General features: G+C 59.2%; 1 protein-coding gene across 1 annotated transcript in view; it reads left to right on the top strand.

The window, feature by feature from the left end:
• Positions 1–17,678, top strand: part of SDK1 (sidekick cell adhesion molecule 1) — an 876,702-nt gene that overhangs the window by 814,707 nt on the left and 44,317 nt on the right. Inside the window, exons 34-35 of the mRNA XM_088017186.1 lie at positions 259–315; positions 2,324–2,425. Of these exons, the coding sequence (XP_087873312.1) occupies positions 259–315; positions 2,324–2,425 (159 nt within the window). The remainder of the gene's footprint in view (positions 1–258; positions 316–2,323; positions 2,426–17,678) is intronic.

The following is a 17,678-nucleotide window of genomic DNA, read 5'->3' as shown; positions in this document are numbered from 1 at the left end:
CCTGTCCTCTCGAGGGCCGGATGTGCGTCTGATGCACTTAGTCAGAGGGGGAGCGCGGACCCCACCTGTCGCGGGCCGGGGGTCTGGCTGTCTCCGGAAGCAGTGCAGGGACCCCAGTGAGCTAATGGGAAGTGTGGAGGCGGCAGTGTGGACGGGCAGCGGCTTCCAAGCTCGGCCGGCCCGCCGTGCCTGCAGCCTGCATTTGCAGTACCTGTTCCTGCCGGTTGACTGCCTTTCTGCTTTGCTTGCCCCTAATAGCCCAAAGCAGCTTCAAGACGGTGAACAGCTCCACATTAACGACGTATGAATTAACACGTAAGTGCACGCCGCCTTCCGCGGGACGCGCCATGACCGCGGGGCAGCCCAGGGCCCGCGCCACTTGGCCTCTACGGGGACCAAGTGAAAAGCAGCTTGGACTAATGGCTCTAATTTCTGGAACTCCCCCTCTCCAACGCCGCTTCTCAACACACCAAAACCATCGGGCACACAGGAAATTTCCAGAAGCAGAGGCTGGGAAGGGGTTTGACTGACAGCTGGTCTTTGAGTTTGGGAAAGTCAGACAGAGCCAGATGTCCTGTCTGGTTCCCTTTGACCTTTTCCTTTTACTCATTATTTAACTGTGGTAAAATATACGCAAAATTTACCATCGTAACCGTTTCTAAACGTGCAGTTTGGGAGCATTAAGCACGTTCAGGCTGCGTGCAACGATCAGCACCCGCCTCCAGGGCCCCGTCCCTCTTCCCGGGCTGAGCCTCCGACCCCATGAAACATCCACCGCTCCCCCGCCCGGCCCCCGGCGCCCACCCTCTTCTTTCTGTCTCTGCATCTGAGGCCTCCAGGGACCGCACACAGTACTTGTCCCGCTATGTCTGGCTTCTTCTCCTTCGAGCTTCATCTCCACTGGGGCATGGCTGGGACAGCCTTCCTCTTCAGGGCTGAGTAGCACCCCACTGCGTGCACTCACCCCACTTCGGCTGCCCATTCATCATCCCTTGCCCCCGGCTGTGCCATGTTGCTTGCCCTCGCGCTTCTGGTCCTCAGAGGGTTTCATGGTCCAAATGCAGGGCGAAGGGGGCCCCCAAATGTGACTCCCGTGCGAGAGCTTCCCAGGACTGGCATGTGGATACGGGAAGGGGGAGGAGGAGCGGCCGGCCCTCCCGAGGCCCTACTGTGTGCGGGCACTCTCCGGGGCGGACCAGTGCCATCCCTCTGCATCCCAGGCAGCTCCCAGGCAGCTGGCCCCACCCTGGTGGCCAGGGTTTAAGGGGGATTCACATGAGCCATTTTTTCCTCTACGCTCCTTCCCAAACATGGCTCTACCATCTGTGATCCGCCCCACGTCCCCACCCAGCCGCCACTCCTCACCCATCGCCACGTCCACCATGACACTCCCCGGCTGAGGAGCCGCCTAGAGAGTTAGGTGCGGCCCGGGTTCCAGAGACGAGGCTTCCCTGGCTAGACCACACTCCAGGCTTTGCAGGCCAGGTGATGAAGACGGAGAGGGGCCCCGACCATGCCCTCATCCATGTCCACCCTGGCTTGTCTCAGTTGACACTGAGGAGCCGCACGGTCCCAGGTTTGGGGGTGAGGACGAACAGGCCAGGCGGGTGCACGAGCCGCGTTAGGCAGCTCAGCTCCAGCAAGGCTGAGAGTGGGAGAGGGCGGCCCCTGCTCCACTCTGTGGGCAAGTCCGTGAAGCCAGCGGGGGCAGGAACCTGGTGTTCCGATTCACTGAACCTCTGCAGACTGGCAGCTCCCCGGGAGGTGAGATCTGAAGCCTGGCCTGAGTCACCATTCACTCAGGGGTCAGACCCACATGTAGGGCCTCAGGAAAGCAATATTAACCAGCCAGAGAACCTTCCAGAATGTTCTGGTTCACAGGTCAGCTACTTTCATCCTGTCACTCAGGCTCCGCCTGTGGAACCCTGTGTATGTGGCTTCACACGCCCTTGTCTTCTGGAATGTGGTTGTTAAAAACTCAGAGGCCTTTGCATTGCCAGCGTATTTCCTCCTTAAGTGCCGGGGTCCTTCCCCATCTGCTGCTACAGAGTGATTCCGGACCAAAGGCAAGCCCACGTCATGTTCTGCCACCTTCATTCTTCCCTCCGAAGACGGCCTGCTGCCGTCTTCACCCTGAGCGCAGAGTGGGACAGGTCTGCTGCCGTGCCTTGGTGGCTGTTAGTCCGGGGCTTGGGGAAGGAGCAAAAGGCCGCTCCACAGACCCTCTGGGGATGCACATGGCCTGCCCCGCGGCCCCTTGGTATGGTTCCCAGATGGGGAGGTGGTCCCGGGCCAGCTGACCCCTGTCTCCTTACACCTGCAGGTCTGAAGAAATACCGGCGCTATGAGGTTATCCTGACGGCCTACAACATCATCGGCGAGAGTCCGGCCAGCGCACCCGTGGAGGTGTTCGTCGGCGAGGCTGGTAAGCTCCGGGCGTCCCTGCCCTCCGGGAGGCCTGGCCGGAAGCTCTCGGGCTAAGCAGCGTGCCCGTGATGAGGAGGCTCCAGGTCCCTGCCGGGAGAGACGGATCTGCCGAGGGCTGGGCTGACCCGGCGGCCAGAGAGACCCGTCCAGTCGTGCTTTCAGACCCGAGGGTTTGTTTCACACATGGAGCCCTTCTCGTGCGTCGCAGGACGTGCTCCCGGGGAGAGGCTGCTGCCCTCACAGGAATCCAGGCGCGCGGGGACCTTGGCCTCTGCCAGGAAGTTTGTGCTCGGCTGCCCATGGTTCCTGCGGCACCCCAGCAGTGGCCCGGCCCCCACATCAGCCTGACCTCCTGGTCACAGCCCCTTCTCAGGACTCAGAAAGCCAGGTGGATCATTGTTTGTACCCCTTTTAGATAAGACGCGGCCCTGAGTTTGTTTCCAGGGCTGTCCCTCGTGTGGAGGCTCCCCGAGAGACGTCATGTGGCGTTGAGAGCAGATCGGGCTCCCGGCCAGCTCTCCCCCTCCTCTGCTGGGGCCCCTGCTCGGGTCAGCTGGGGCAGGTGGAGGGCTGCGCTTCAGGCCACTAAGGACGGGAACTCCCTCCGAGGACAGAGCCCCAGGCTTGCAGGAGAAGGCGGTTGGGCCTCGGGGCCGGCCCACAGAAACCTGTCAGGTGACCTTTCGAGATTTGGAGAGCTTACTGTTATAAACCAAACGACAGCACTGGGGGCCTAACTTAGCAGGATTTTTCTGGAACCATCAAGCAACATTTGCCCCAAGTGAGGATGAGTGAAATACGATGCCTGGAGCATAGGTTGTGTTGGCGTCTCTCTACGTCTGTCCCCAGGACTATCAGGCCAGCAGGGTGGGGGCTGGGTGGCCGGTGTTTCTGGCAGATGCGCCTCCCCTCAGAGGAGCCTCCCTCCCTCCCGCGGCCAAGCAGGAACACAGGCAGCGGGGGGATGGGTTCGTAGCTCGCGCCTTCTAGAAGGTGGGGACTCCAATCCTCTCTGGCACCTGGGCCCACATCGGTCAGCACGGGGGTTGGGTTGAGGGGAGCACACGACCGGGCAGTTGGAACGGGGCACCTGAACCGCCCGTGGGTGGCCTGCATTCAGGGCCCCAGGGCACTGGAGGCAGAGCCTGGGCCAGGGCAGACATCGAAGGAAAGGACAGGAGCAGGGAGGGAGGCAGGCAGGCACAGGGAGCCGCGTCAGCCGGCCAGGTCCCCACGGGCCTGAAGCCCGCTCCGTGCTCTGCACCGCGTTGGCGGGTTGGCGCACATCGGGGTTCAATGCGCGCAGCGTGAAGTCAGCTGTCCCCAGCCCCAGAAGCGGACGGTGCGGCTGGAGGAGCCCCGTTGCCCTCCAGCTCCCCCTCCTCCCCTGTCCCGCTTCCTGGAGGTTGCTGTGTGCCTCTGGGAATCTGTCTGTGCTGAACGCCTCACGGTATGTGTGCTCTCGTGCTGCCTTCGTTCACTGGACACGCTAGCACGTGTCAGCACCTCGTTCCTTCTCACGGCTGGAGAACGCTCCGCCGTGTGCACGCCCGCGTGTCGGCTCTCCCCGTCCGTCGATGGACACGCGGCTTGTTCTGTGGGGAGAGCTGCCTGAACGCGGTGCACAGGTATTTTCCAGCAGCACCGAGCTGACGGCACGCCGTAGCGCGCAGGGGGAGCCCAGGACGCTGCAGCCGGGGCTGGGCCCTGAGGCGGGGTGCGGGCCTCTCCTGCTCCCCGGGGCCCCTCATCTCCCTCGCTCTCTGGGAGGGCCCCCCACTCCAGCTCTAGAGGCCTTCCTCCCGGCCCCCGCCCGCTCCCTGTGCTGTCTCCCCACATCTTCCGGTGTCAGGTTCCTGGACCCCATAACCCCAGAAGGGAAAGGGGGACCCCACCCAGGAGCCCAGGCTCCAGGGCCGTCTGACCCCACGCGTGTGCTCTGACAAGCCAGCTATGTTGCTGAGCGCACTGGCAGGAGATGCTAAGAAGTGCTTTTAAAGCCTGCTGAGCGTCCTTCACTCAGTGTCTGGAGCACTGCTCCCCTTCTTAGCCCTGACTCCTCCCCCTCCGGCCCAGGACCCGACTCCGGGCGCTTCTGCTCCAGAAAGCTCTCTCCGACCCTCTCCCTGGTACAGGTCCAGCTCTCTCCCTCTGTGCCCAGCTTCTCGGGCACTGTGTAGACATCTCTACCTTCGTTACCAGATGGGACTGTCCTGTCTTCCTCCTCACGGGACCATGACCACTCATGTCAAAATGCTCCTCATCCCGAGCTCAGGACCGGAGGGGGCCTGAAGGCCTTTGCTGTCCTGCACACAGAGGTCCCCAGACTCCCACGAGCATGAGGCAGAGAGCAGCGGCAGGAATCCTGGGCACTGGGAAGCGCCCAGATGGGGTGAGATGAAGCGGGTGGACTTCGTGCCTCAGAGCAGGTGGGGGACAGGGCTAATCAGAGGTGCCTCCTCCTGAAGCCACGTGACGCAGAACAGTGGCATCTGCCCCGTGGCTGCAGTGACCCCAGTGCCCTTGCTGCCACAGGCACACGCGTGCGGTGGGCACATTTCTCCATCGAGTGTCCTTCCCCACGCCTCCCACAGCACCTGGGCAGGGGAGGGGGCAGCTAGCCAGCGTGCAGGAGCGGCAGGGGAGGCAGGCAGGAGGAATGCTGGCCCGTCGGTCCGGTGGGCAGGCAGCAGGGGCAGGGACCAGAGAAGCTGCTAAGCGCTGAGGGCCAGGCACCATGCAAGGGGATCCTTGTAAGCACCACACAGGAAGAGCCCCGCGTGCGTGTCCCTGCCGCTCTGCGCCCCCTGCACAATCTCGGATGGGTGCAGGGAGGGAGATAGGAAGGGAGTTGTGTGTTTGCTCCTTCCACCGTAACGGGGGTTACAGCCTTCCAGAGACCAGTCGAGGACACGGAGGACAGAGGCAGGGCAGCCTGGTGGACACCAGGAGAGGGTGTGCTGTGCCCCCCGGGGGAGAAAGGGCGAGACCTGCCTGCCCACGTCGGATGCAGACGGGCACTGACCGGGACTCTGGGCCGAGCTGCAGGACTCAGGGAGGGGCAGGGCCACGGCCCCGGCTGACGAAGTCAGGGAGTCTTTGGTGTTTGGTGGAGAAGACAGGGAAGCAGGCTTCTCAGTGTGCATGGTAGCTGCTCTGGAGTCGAAGGAGAGTCCACCGTTTGTAGGCGGCTCTGCCAGGTACTGGCTGTGTGACCATGGGCAAGTCACTTGACCACTCTGGGCCCCAGCCTTGAGGCATCATGGTGTAGAGAGGCGCACTGTGAGCTAGGACGAAGGACACTTGGGTCCTCATGCTGACTCTGCCCTGAACTCGACTGTCCTGCCTGCAGGGTGAATGTGCAGAATATGACCACACAGGGCGGGTCAGTATTTGTGAATGAATGATTGAGACCCTGGGTGAGTTACTTGACTCGCTTGGCCTCATTTGCAAAGCAAGGTGTGTAGAGCAGGAATCTGGGTCTAGCCCAAACATATGGTATTTAAGTCTGTTTCACCTCATGGAGACAAGGTAATTTTTAGGAAATTTCTCATTGAGATTGATTTCTGAGCCCAGGCATTGCAAACTGGCACAAATAATACATCAGTATGGACTCCAGTTTGCCGGAGAGAAAATCCCAGCCCGAGCAGGCTTAAGCTAAAAGAATCATTTATTAAGTCATGTCACAGAAAAGTTGAAGATCCAGTCAGGGATGGCTGGATCCAGCGCCCTAATTGATGTCCCCTCTTGGTGCCGCTCTCCTGTCAGTTTGCTCCTATCTTGGGCAGGCTCCTCGTCATGGTGTCCCTGCAGCGCAGGGTAGCAGGAAGGCAGTTTCCCTTCAGCGATGTCTGCAGAGGAAACCCACTGGCTCTCAGGGGCCGGCCTTTGGTGACACGCCCATCTGCAGACCAGGTGCGGTGGATGGTGGCCTGAGGTCCCCAAAGCCAGGCAATGATGTCGTGTCTACCTGGGCCCCGTGGGCCAGATGGTTGGGAGGATCCCCAGGGGAATGGGTGCTTCCTGCAGCGGTCCACATGCAGTGATGGCAGAGTCTGCAATGGCCAGAGCTGCTCCACAGAGAGGTGCAGAGACCGGGTGTGGGGTGCCGTGGCACGGCTGTCATCCAGCCCCATCTCTGTGTTCTCGGGGTTCCAGCTGCTACAGGGCTCTAAGGAGCCCGTATCCCGGCCTTCAAGATACATGCTACTCAAGGATGGGTCCCCACTTTCTGGCCAAGGCTGCCCTCCTGCCCTGGGACAAGGGCCGGGCACATGGGCCCCTGCCTGTGTTTCCAGGCCTCCTAGGCCGCTCTCCCCTGGAACAGACCCCCGCTGTGTCATCTAGCATCCCTGCTCTTGCCGGCCCGCCCTTACCCGTCCCAGGAAGCCCTGCAGGCTTCCTGCAGCCCAGCTTCAGGGCCAGCGCCTCGGGGGAGAGCAGTCTCGTCCCTTTCTCCATGCAGAGCCGGGGTTGCCTCCTCTGTTCCGGAACATGTTGCACACACGGCTTTCTGCACTCGCCATCTGTGGTCTGTCTGTGCTCTGTGCTCCACGGAGCCAAGAGCCCCTCCGAGTCCCCCCACCGTCCTCCGGACTCCGTGGATTGCCTGGAACGGTGTGGGGAAGCGGGCAGAGGGCAAGAGCAGATCAGACCGGAAGGCGGGAAGCCAGCAGCCCTACTCAGAAGCGTGGACACCAGAGGTAGATGACAGGCAGCACCCCAGAGGGTGGGGACCCCCGGGCCCAGGGACACATGGGAAGTGCCCGGGGGGAGGCTTTAGCCCCGGCTCCCATTTGCCCCATCAGCCCTGCCCATTCAAGAAGGACAGGCATCTGGGGACCCCAGAAGCTCAGAAACCGTGAGGGCTTCTGACAAAACACAGCACAGCAGACCTGTTGGGCCCCAAACCAAGCCCAAGGTGTTCTGTCCTGACTTGTTCTGCTTTGATCAAAATTAATCTCACCCTGAACGCTTTGTGGGGACCAGTGGGGGCAGAGCACCTGTTCCCTGCTCTGACAGTGGGGGTTGTGGAAGCAGAGACCCCCCCCCCACACACCCTGCTGCCAGGGAAGGGGAATGACAGCCCGTTCTCACAGAGCAAGGGTCCCCTCACCCCGCGGGGCCATCCCAGCTGCCCCTCAGGACCCAGCAGCCCCCGGACTCCACTCTGCCCCCATCTGCTGCCCACAGCCACTGCGTGCGCCGAGGGCCAAAGCCCCTGGAGCGGGTGGGCTCTTTCCGAGTGGTCGTATTTGGGAGGCAGGGGTGATGCTAGAGCCCCTGTGAATTGGGATTTGATTTCCTGAGGCAGCAGGCCCAGGCGCCTCTGTCCTAGGGTCATGGTGGAGATTCAGACTGAAGAATGAGAGGTCCTTGGCCTGGTGCCTGGCCCAGGGACTCACGGACAGCTGTCTGTCCACCTGCACTTCGGGGGTGGAGCAGGGTGAGCGGCCCCTGACCACCTCTAGCGCCGTTTCCCCTCTGAGCCTCGGCCCAGATTTAGAGGCAGACTGCACTCCATCTCCCAACTCAGATGGGCCATCTATAGAGCCGAGATGGTCATGGAGGAGGAGAGGAAAGCCAGTGTCAACCCTGAGAAAGCTCTGGCCAGGTGGGGTGATGGCAGTCAGGAGCGGTCTTGGCCCAGGAAGTGACCGAGGTGGCCTGGGCCTGAGCTGCCAGCCCGGACACACCTGATGTTCAGAGCCTGGCCCGGGGCCGGGAGACTGCAGCCTGGCTCCAGGATGAGGGGGCACGTTGCATAGCCCACAGAGGCAGCGTGGATGCTGTGGGCCAGGTGTGCCATTGGATAGAAGGAGAGCCGTGGGCGCCTGGAGAAAGGCAGGCTGCCATGGAGGGGAGGGGTGCATGTGCAGGGGCCTCTCGGGGCAGCGGTCCTGCTCCAGGGCATGAAACACAGGGTCAGTCTCACCCTTTGACTCTGCTGTGAAAAGCTGCCATCATAGAAACTGCCACACACAGAAGTAAGCAATCCGCAGAGGCTTCTGGGCAGGGTGGGCTCACAAGGTCTGGCCTCACAGCAGTCCTGCAGGAGAAGTTGTCAGTCCCTTTTGCATATAGCCAACAGGGGTCCTCCAAGAGGGGTCCAGCTACTGGGACCAGGGCTCACCTCCTGGCCTGACTATGCTGTCACTGGCCTTAGACAGGTGTTTCTCAGTCAGGGTCCTGAAAGCAAAGTCAGAACCCTGCCAAGCTTGGAGCAGCCGCTCTGGCCTTCAGGAGCTGCCCGATGTGGCTAAGAAAGGAGAGAGAGTGGTTACTCCTCCAGCCTCTGTTTTCTGTTCAATGAAATGGGATGACCCCGGTGCCCAAGCGCACTCCAAGGCCCTCCCACTGCTGGGGGACAAGCAATGGAAGGAGAAGCCCGGATGGTGTCTGGGGGTGGGGGCTGCTCTGAGCTGGGCTGTTGACAGCAGTTCACAGGGGGCCCAGCTGGGGTTTTCAGCCACACCTGTGAGGCTCCCCTTACTCCCCCTTTTCCACTGCTTTAACTGTGAAAAGCCCAGCATTGGCTTTCCCAGGCTGACCACAGTCTCCCCAACCCTGCAGTCCCACAGACAGTAAGCCCAGGCAAAGCTGGGCTGGGACTTTACCCCCAGCTCCCAGCCCCGTGGGGTCAGGCCAGCCAGGCCCGTGCAGCCCGTCCGTCCTGATGCCGCAGCACGGCACCTGCCAACTGCCCGAGACCACCTAGTCTCCCCATCCTGGCTGCTGGGTCTCCTTTCCTCCATGAGCAGCTCCAGCACCTTCCCGTGAACGTGCGTGAGTGTACCCCCCTGTTCCTGGAAGCTCTGAGTGCAGCCCACAGCTGCTCCTGCTCAGGGGAGAGGCTAGGAGACTCCACACCCGCCGAGCCCCCAGACGCTCTAGGAGTGCTCTTACCTCTCTGCCCCACTGGTCCAGGGGATGGCCCCTGCAGAGAGCACATGGCACAGCCCTTCAGCGGAGAGGGAAGATGTCCCCTCCCGGCCTCCAGAGGCTTCTCCAGATCTTGCCCCTTGCATCGGGGTCTGGCAGTGGTGGATCGAAGCCAGGTCTGGATTGCATCTGGAGCCTCGTCCAGGGCCTGGAAGCAGCAGGGGCTCCAGAATTTCCCCATAGGAGTGGTTTGGGGGAGCAGGCAAGTGGGGCTCACTGCTGCATAAGGAATGGGGGGCCAGGGCCAGGGGATGCCTTCCTTGGATGAGGAAGGTGGTACCAGATGCGGGGTTGGGTCCAGGTGGCAGAGAACCTTTGCAAACCACCCCTGGGGTTACTCCTGCTGTTCACTTGGGAGGGAGACACGCATGGACGCGGGGTGCAGGGCCTTGTCGTCATAAATAAAGCCTCTGTGAACACTGTTGCAAATCCTTTACAGCCTCTCTGATTCTCTCCTTGGGAGAAAATGCTAGAAGCAGAATCCCTGGCTCAAAGGACATGAGCATTTTTTGCTTAGAGAAGCTAAAACTCATTGACACGCCATGCCCTAGGGACCAGGATGCCGGTCTGTGGTTTCTCTGCTTCCACGTTTGGATCTTGCCTCACTTGTTAGGTGAAAATATATCACAAAATATATCTCACTACCGTTCCGTCTGCCAGCCTTTAATCCCTACTCTGCCGTCAAATGCCTGCCACCATACACAGCAACGTTTTTCCCGGGGTCTTGGTGTCCTGGGGGTGATTGGTGAGAGCTCTGTATGCATCAGGGACGACACGTCCGACCCCACTTGTGGCCCATGGTTTCCCTGTTCTGTTGTCTGTCGCTGAGTTTCTTGTGTTAAAATTGCGTGGTCAAACCCCTCGCTCTGCAGCGTCTCTGCTTCCTGTCCAGGAGCCCGGGAGGTACCCGGCTTGTCTTCCCAAATTTTCATGGCTCCGTTGTTCCCGAAAACCCTTGAGTGCACCCGGAATTTGTTTCGGTGCCGGGCCAACGTGAGCTTCTCAGTGGCTGGTTTTCGGAGATGCCGCCCCAGTTCCATCTGTGAGCGACCTCTCTTCCCAATGCTGGGGAGCACGGCTCAGCTTCTTGCAAATTCTCGCTCCCTCTGGTGCCGCCAACCCCTCGCATGCTGCTTTATCACTCGTCCTTCATGTTTCCCAGCGCTCACCCTATTTTTTTGTTTTCCACAACTTCTCACCCGTTTTTAGGAACTTTACAATCATTTTGGCAAATTCTGCCAGGGGTTTGACGGAGTGTGTATTATATTCTGAAGGGATGGAAAAGCGCACCACGCCGTCATCCCGCTGGCTCGCCCTCCCTCTCTGGCCCCCCCTCCCCACCCCCCTGTGCCTCCCTCCTTGGAGCTGCACTTGGCTCTGCCCTGTGGGTCACCTGCTAGACTCGGCCCCTGCAGCGTCATCACCGCGAGCCCTGACCCCCAACGGCTTGTCCTTGTTCTACCCACAGCAGCCAGAGCCTGAGGTCCACCTGCTTGTCGAGGCACACAACTTTCTGTCACCCCAGGAAAAGGAAGGACTCGACAGGTTCTCCTGCCAAAAGAGGGAGTCGGGACTTTCTCCTTTGCCTGGCGGGAAGCGCCCACAGGAAGTCAGGTCAGCAGCCTGACCTTTGCTCTTTGACAGGACAAGTTTTGCCAAAAAGGAAAAATGGATAGTCACACACCGTCGTCGTTTGGTTGCTTTAGGGGCCATGTGGGTTGCGATGGGCCTGAGTGTCGCTTCACGAGACCACAGAGCGTCTTGGAACGATTGGTTGGCTCTTTTTTAAAGAACAGGAAACTTACTGGGAACCGTGGGCTCTACCTTCCTGGGAAGTCGCCGCTGGCTGGAAGGAGGAATGGCACGGCTTCTGGCTGGTTTAGCTCCCCTCAAGACCCGGAGCCGGGCCCCAGCCTCAGGGGACGAGAGAAGGCTTTGGAGTCTGCTGGTCTGAGCCGGGTGCACGGCCAGGAGTCGAGGGCACTTTGGCCCGCGGCACCTCTCCAGCGTCACGCACCGCGATCTCTAGGTAATTACTAATGGACGCAGGGTTGTGACCGGATGAAAACCACTGGCAGCTTCCATGGTGGGTCCTGCCTGTTGTGCAGTGGGCCACGTGGTGTGGAGGTGGAGATGCGGGCTTTACAGGCAGGTGATCACCGACGGCGGAGCGGGTGTCTGCCAGGTCGTGACAGCCTGCTGTGTGCCAGGCGCTGGTTCCTGGAGCCCGAGCTGCCTCGGGCTCCCAGCTGAGCCGTGGGTGCTCAGAGGCCATCCCCCAGTCTGGAGGTGGCCAGGGGCTCCTGGGGCTCCTTCTCACCCTCGAGGACCATAGCACGTGGTTTGCTCCCTTGGTGCACAAAGTCCTGATGAGCCATCACCTCTGAGTTCTGGCTGGAGAGTCCCCGCAGAGGGACATCCTCCAGTGTTGCTGGGCCTGACCCCAGCAGGCCCGGCAGATATTGGTAAGGGAGTGGGGAGCTTGCCCATCCCCTCCCCAGGCCAGGAAGAATTGCAAGGGACGGCCCTGGCATTTGCTGCCTCCTCCAGGCTGTCTTCAGCATCTCTTACTCCAGGACCCCTGTCCTGAGACCGCGTGGGAATGAGGCGATGGAGTCAGGCAGCTGTATTGATGCTAAAGCCCCTGCAAGCACATGGGGGTCAGGGTGCTGGGCGGGCAAGGGGAGGGCTGAGGCAGGAGTGCCCCCGGGAGCAGCGTCTCTGGCCACCGTGGGCATCACTGGGTCCCCCAGCTCTGGGCGTCCCTCTCCTGCACCACGTGCTCCCCAGCCTGGATTACGGCCTTCCCCAGCAGACGAAAGGTTGGTAGATAAATGACACTTCTAGTAACCTAATTTCCATCAACGTAGGAAGGTTATGGAGAATATTCGAATGCCTAATGCTTTATTTGGAAAGGATCCCAAACATCATGCCATCCAGAGTTCAAGTTCTCAGCCGATTCTCAGGACGTTCCTTGGAGAACCATACTGGTGATGGGTAGAGACCCCTCTACTGAGCACCCACTCCCTCAGCAGCTCGAGAGGCCCCTGAGGGGGGAAGACCACGTCCTGCCCTTGAGCAGCTTGCACTCTGGGCGAAGAGAGAGGCCTCCCCTGGGACCTCCTCTCAGCGGGTGAGGCTGTCCGCGGGGCCTTCATGCCTCACAGAGCCCCGCATGGACTGGCGTGCCTGCTGGGTGCGTAGACACTGGGTCATCCCCAGGAAGGAGGAGCACCGTCCCCACACGTGTGAGTCAGCAGACCAGCCACGGGAGGACGGGGTGTTGGCGCCCGCCCACCGCGCTGCTGGCAGCACAGACGAAGCCATGGATTTGAAAGTGCTCCCACCCCAGAGTCTCTCCCCAGCGCCCGGCCTCACCTGTGCCTCTCCTTCCCGGCCAAGCTCTTCCTGAATTCAAGCACCTCCCTCCTTCCGTGTGTTGTGTCACCGCTGATGAGGGAAGCCGGGAGTGGGCACAAGCCGCCGGGCTGGCCCCGCGGGCCCCCGTGCACCCATGCACTCACCGCCCAGCTCGGCCCTGGCGCCCACGGCCGATCGTGCTTCCTTTGTGCTCGCACCGCGTCCCTCCGCCCGCTGATTCTGAAGCTCTTTTCAGACATCACACCCTTTCTGGTAAACATCCTATCGCTTCATTCAAATGTATCTCCAGCATGTACCCCTAGAAGAACTCTTCAAATACGTACGTACATGATTACGTAAACTATGAAGGCATCATCTCACCTGGAAAAATTAATGACAGTTTCTTTGTGTAATCCGGTACGCAGTCAGCGCTCAGGCCCCCGTGGGACGGCCGACCCCCCTCTTCCGTTCTGCCCTCCCCTCAAGACTCGCCAGCTTCAGCCGCGTTTGCCTCAGAACTGCCGAGCCCCTGAGCTCCTTGTTACCAGATCCAGCGGCTGCTTCTCAGCCCTGCTCCTGACCTGGCCTTTGACTCTGGCCGACTCTGGGCCCGGTGTCTGTGGCATGACCCCCCCGGCTCCCAGGCTTCGCCTCTGCTCTCTCTCCAGCTCCGCTCACTCCCATCTGTCCGTCCGCTCTCCCGGGATGGTCGCCTCATTCCCACACCCTCAGGTGCCTTCCGGGGCCGCGCGATTCCTGAATCTACTCTTCCCTGTGCCCTGGGGGCAATGCCTCTGTCCATCCGCAAATCCCAGGCAGCCTTGACACCTCCCAGCCCTTGATGCCCACAGCCCATTTGGCTGGTCAACACTTGTTGACTCGCGGTCCCCAGCGTCAAATGCCGCAGCCACCGCCCTCCTTTGGGTGCCATCTGCTGTCTGCATCCTCACAGCAGTCCCCAGCCGGTCCTCATGGCCGGTGCACTCCCCAGGTTCAGCCCAGTCATCTCCAAGTACGCCTGCAGCTTGTAGGGGTTCAAAGACTAGCTGACACGGGGATCGTGGGCCCTCACCTCCTGGGCGTGTTTGCGATGTGGAACGGGACGCTCTGGGCTCAAGTCCCAGCCTTGCTCCTTGTCAGAATGCTATTTCACTTTTCTTACAAAACAGGAATGTCAGCAACAGCCCCACCGGCGGCGGCGGGGAGGGCCCTTGTGGGGCCTGCAGCTGCCCCCTCCTCCCCTCCCTGCAGTCGGAGCAGGGCTGAGGGGCAGCACGCCCAGCCCAGCTTGTCCAGGGTGGAGGCTTGCTGCAGCTTTTCCCTGCTGGGGACCTAATTCCCCAGCCTCACTTGTACATCGATTTCTTGAACCATGTTCCTTTGACCCGGAGCTTCACCCAGGGGTCTGGAGCCGTCGGTCCTGACACTGGGACATGGGAGAGAGTAGGAACTGGAGGGAGACACTCTCCCCATCCCAGACTTGCCACATCCCAGCAAGTGCGGGGCTCAGAGTTTACCTTCATTTTACAGGTGAGAAACACTGAAGCACCAAAGTTTCCAGAGAGTTCTATAGGAATGCTCTGTGGTCAGTGGTAGCAGGACATACCAGTGTGGCCACCTCATCCAAGGAAGCTGTTTTTCCTAGAAAATAAGGCCCTCTGGAATCAGATCAGAACAGAAGGACACAGGGTTTCAAAAGTTGAGAAAACCATGGATGAGGCCAGTCTGGGCCAGCCTCACTCTCCCTGGGGCTGCCTGCCCCAAGTCACCTGCCTCTCCGGACTTCCTAGGCCCCCCACTGCCTGCCCAAGCATGTGCACACTCACCTCTGCCTTGACCCCCACGGGGGGCCCGAGTGGCCAGGCCCTGGTGGCTGTTCTGTTGCACCCGGCAGTCCCAGGGTTACATGATGGGGACAAGCTCACAAGGCTGGTGGCCGGGGACATTCCAGCACTCATACTTGACAAAGCAGCTTAGCAGCCAAGCACCCCCTTCCCAGCCCTGCCCTACATCCTTGCTTTCCTGACCCAGACCAGGGTCCGCAAACCAGGCCCACAGGCCAAATCCAACCAGTGCCTGTTTTTGTAAATAAAGTTTTATTGAGACGCCCGTTCGCTTACATACCATCTGTGGCCGCTTTTGCCATACGAAGGCAGAGTTGAGTTGCTGTGACCCAGACCTTGCGTCCCTCAAGACTTAGAATGTTGCCCAGCCCATCACAGAAAGCTCCCCAACGCCTGTCCTTGACAATCAGGAGAGCCTTCCAGTTACGCAGACCCCAGTTCAAATCCAGCCTGTTCTGGGACAAACAACTTCAGGCCCTTCAGGCTCAGCTTTCTAAAGTGTGAAATGAGAAAAAAACATCCTCCCTCTAGCTTGAGTTTTGCAAATACAAACTGCATATGGTGCAGTTGATTAATCGGGGATCATGGTTTGTGCCACACAGACCACCAGCGGTCACAGTCCAGTCATGGCCCATGGGCCTGGGTCTTTCTCCGGTGGGAAGCTCACTCTACAGGCAAGGAGAAAAGTGCTGGTGATGGGCGTCGGTGACGGTGGAAAGCATCACTGGCGGGGATCAGACGCTGGGTTTGTTCAGCACTCACCTTTATCACTGAAATGCCTGAGAGAGAACTATATTTGAAATCCCACATGTAGCACAGGGGCTACATCAAATTCAAGCCAGTCCTTCAGAGCCCGAATGTGCAGAGACTGGGCCTCGGCTGGGTAACTTTCCTAGAGGAGCTCATGCTTGAACAACGGATATATTGGTTATCTATCGCTGCATAACAAATGTTCCCCACACAGCTTGAAACAACATGCATGTGCGACATCACCATGTGTGGAGGCCAGGTGTTCAGGCACGACTTAGCTGTGTCCTCTGCTTTGGGTCTCACCCAAGGTGGTAGCCAGGGCGGCTGTCTCATCTGAAGGCTGGACCAGGGAAGGAGCCATTTCTAAGCTCACTTGCGTGGCGGTCGGCAGGCCTCTATCTTGTGGGCTGTTGGACAGAAGCCTCCCTGAGCTCCTTGCCATGGCGAGCCTCTCCAGGGGGCATCTCCCTGCATAGCTGCTGGCTTCTCAGCAGAGGGACAGAGGGCCAGCAGGACAGGCACCAGCCATAGAGAAGCACAGTCTCCTGGGTGCTAATCATGACACCACCACCCACCACGTCCGCCACGTTCTGCTGGTCGGAGGAAGCAAGTGCTCACAGGAAGGGATTCCTCGAGGGAGGGTGTGAGTACCAGGAGGTGGGACCGTGGAGTGTCTCTATCATCCAGGATGCTCATGTCCAAGGCTGTGGAAGGCAGAGCACCCAGGACACACCTGTGCTGCTCCTGGCTCACGAAGGAACTGCAAGGAGAGACGGACATTTAAACACATCAGCACATGGTGACGTGACTACTGACAGTCCCTGTGGGGACATAGCCCAAGCAGGACCAGTGCACCCGCCACACCTGTTGAGTGATTCGCTGGACAGTGAGTGCAGGGGAATGGGCTTGGAGCAAGACACTGTGTTCAGGCCACCTTACAGAGTGCCTCCTCCTTGCTGTCTACCAAGCTGTGTCCTCTCAAAACTTAATTCATTTCATCTCCGAAACCCATTAAGTCTGGTATTTTCTCCTATTTTACAAAAGAAACTGAGGCTCAGAGAGATGGAACTGTGTCCCAAGTCCCACAGGCTGAGCCCAGATCCTAAAACTCACCATCCAGGGCTTTTCCCACAACCTTCCATCTACAGCCTCCATAGGCCGGAGTCCATGACATTGTTTTTGGAGATGGTTTTGGGGACCCTTTTCCTGATTTTTCTTGTTAAGCTTCCTTAAAGTTGTGTTGGTTCTGACTCAGCAGTGAGGTGATTGGAGGAAAGACGGGCACCCGAGCTCAAGTGAGGGGCACTAGGCTGAGTGAGATGGGGCTGGACTGAGGTGGCCACTCCAAGGAACCCTGGAACATGGCCTTGAATCCCCTGCCCTTCCCCACACGTTGTGCTGGGCGTCAAGGGCTGCCAGGCGTCGAGTGTGGTGTGAGTTGAGATCCGGGGCCAGGCCCTTCTCTCTCTGCCCCAGGCTTCCCCTGCAGGAAAGGCAGTGATGACAGCCCACCTCCTGGGGTTATGAGGGTGAAGTGAGCCCAGACAAAAGGCTTGCGCACACATCCCCACGCCACCCTCAGCATCGTGGTCACACCCCCCCTGATGGGTCACAATGATTCCAGCAGCCAGCAAACTAGATGAGAACACCACTCTTCAAAAGGCCTTGCAGATTTCTGGAGAGAAGGAGCTTTGGTTTGAGAAAAGGGTGATCCGTGTCTTTTGTGTTCATTACAGATTTATAAAACACGATCTTCTCACTTTGAATTCTGTTATAGGCTTTTTTAAACGTTACTGTGTGATGTCGAACTGAACACTGGTTTACAGACCCGGAGTTCCTCAGGGCAGGCCTGTCAGCTGCCTGACCTCCTGCGGGGCCCCGGGCATTGGACTTGATGTTGGTGACAACAGTGGTTCTCCTGTCTTCCTTCTGGGACTGTGCCCCCGCCTAGAAGTGAACGAAGCCTTTGTGTTTACGGGCTCTGCTCACCTTTTGAGATTCTGCTCCTTTCCCACATTCCTGCACTGAGTCATTGTTCTGTCTCCAGGCTTGACTTGTCCTCCACTGAGTTAAAGAACCTCCTTTATGTATTGCGAAGGCCCCAGAGGTTAGATAATTACCCAGAGCCGGCGTCTCTCTCCAGGTACCCTGGCTGAGAGGAACAGATTGTATTAGCAAAATTTGCTGAGAAGGCATGTTAGAGAATTCTATTTCCTGTTTGCTTTGACAGGAAATCAGAAAAAGTGGCCAGAAAAATGGCAATGTAACTAATGTGAACTGATGAATGTATAATTTTTTTATTATATAAAACAAATACCTGTCTCATTATATTAAAATGTTAACAATGATCCTCAG

This window comes from Eumetopias jubatus, unplaced genomic scaffold (genome assembly GCF_037043125.1).
Source record: "Eumetopias jubatus isolate StellerSeaLion01/CBP00866 unplaced genomic scaffold, mEumJub1_p1.0 scaffold_12, whole genome shotgun sequence".
NCBI lineage: Eukaryota > Metazoa > Chordata > Mammalia > Carnivora > Otariidae > Eumetopias > Eumetopias jubatus.
The sequence above is the reverse complement of the archived record's forward strand: the minus strand, read 5'-3'. Positions and strand labels throughout refer to the sequence as shown.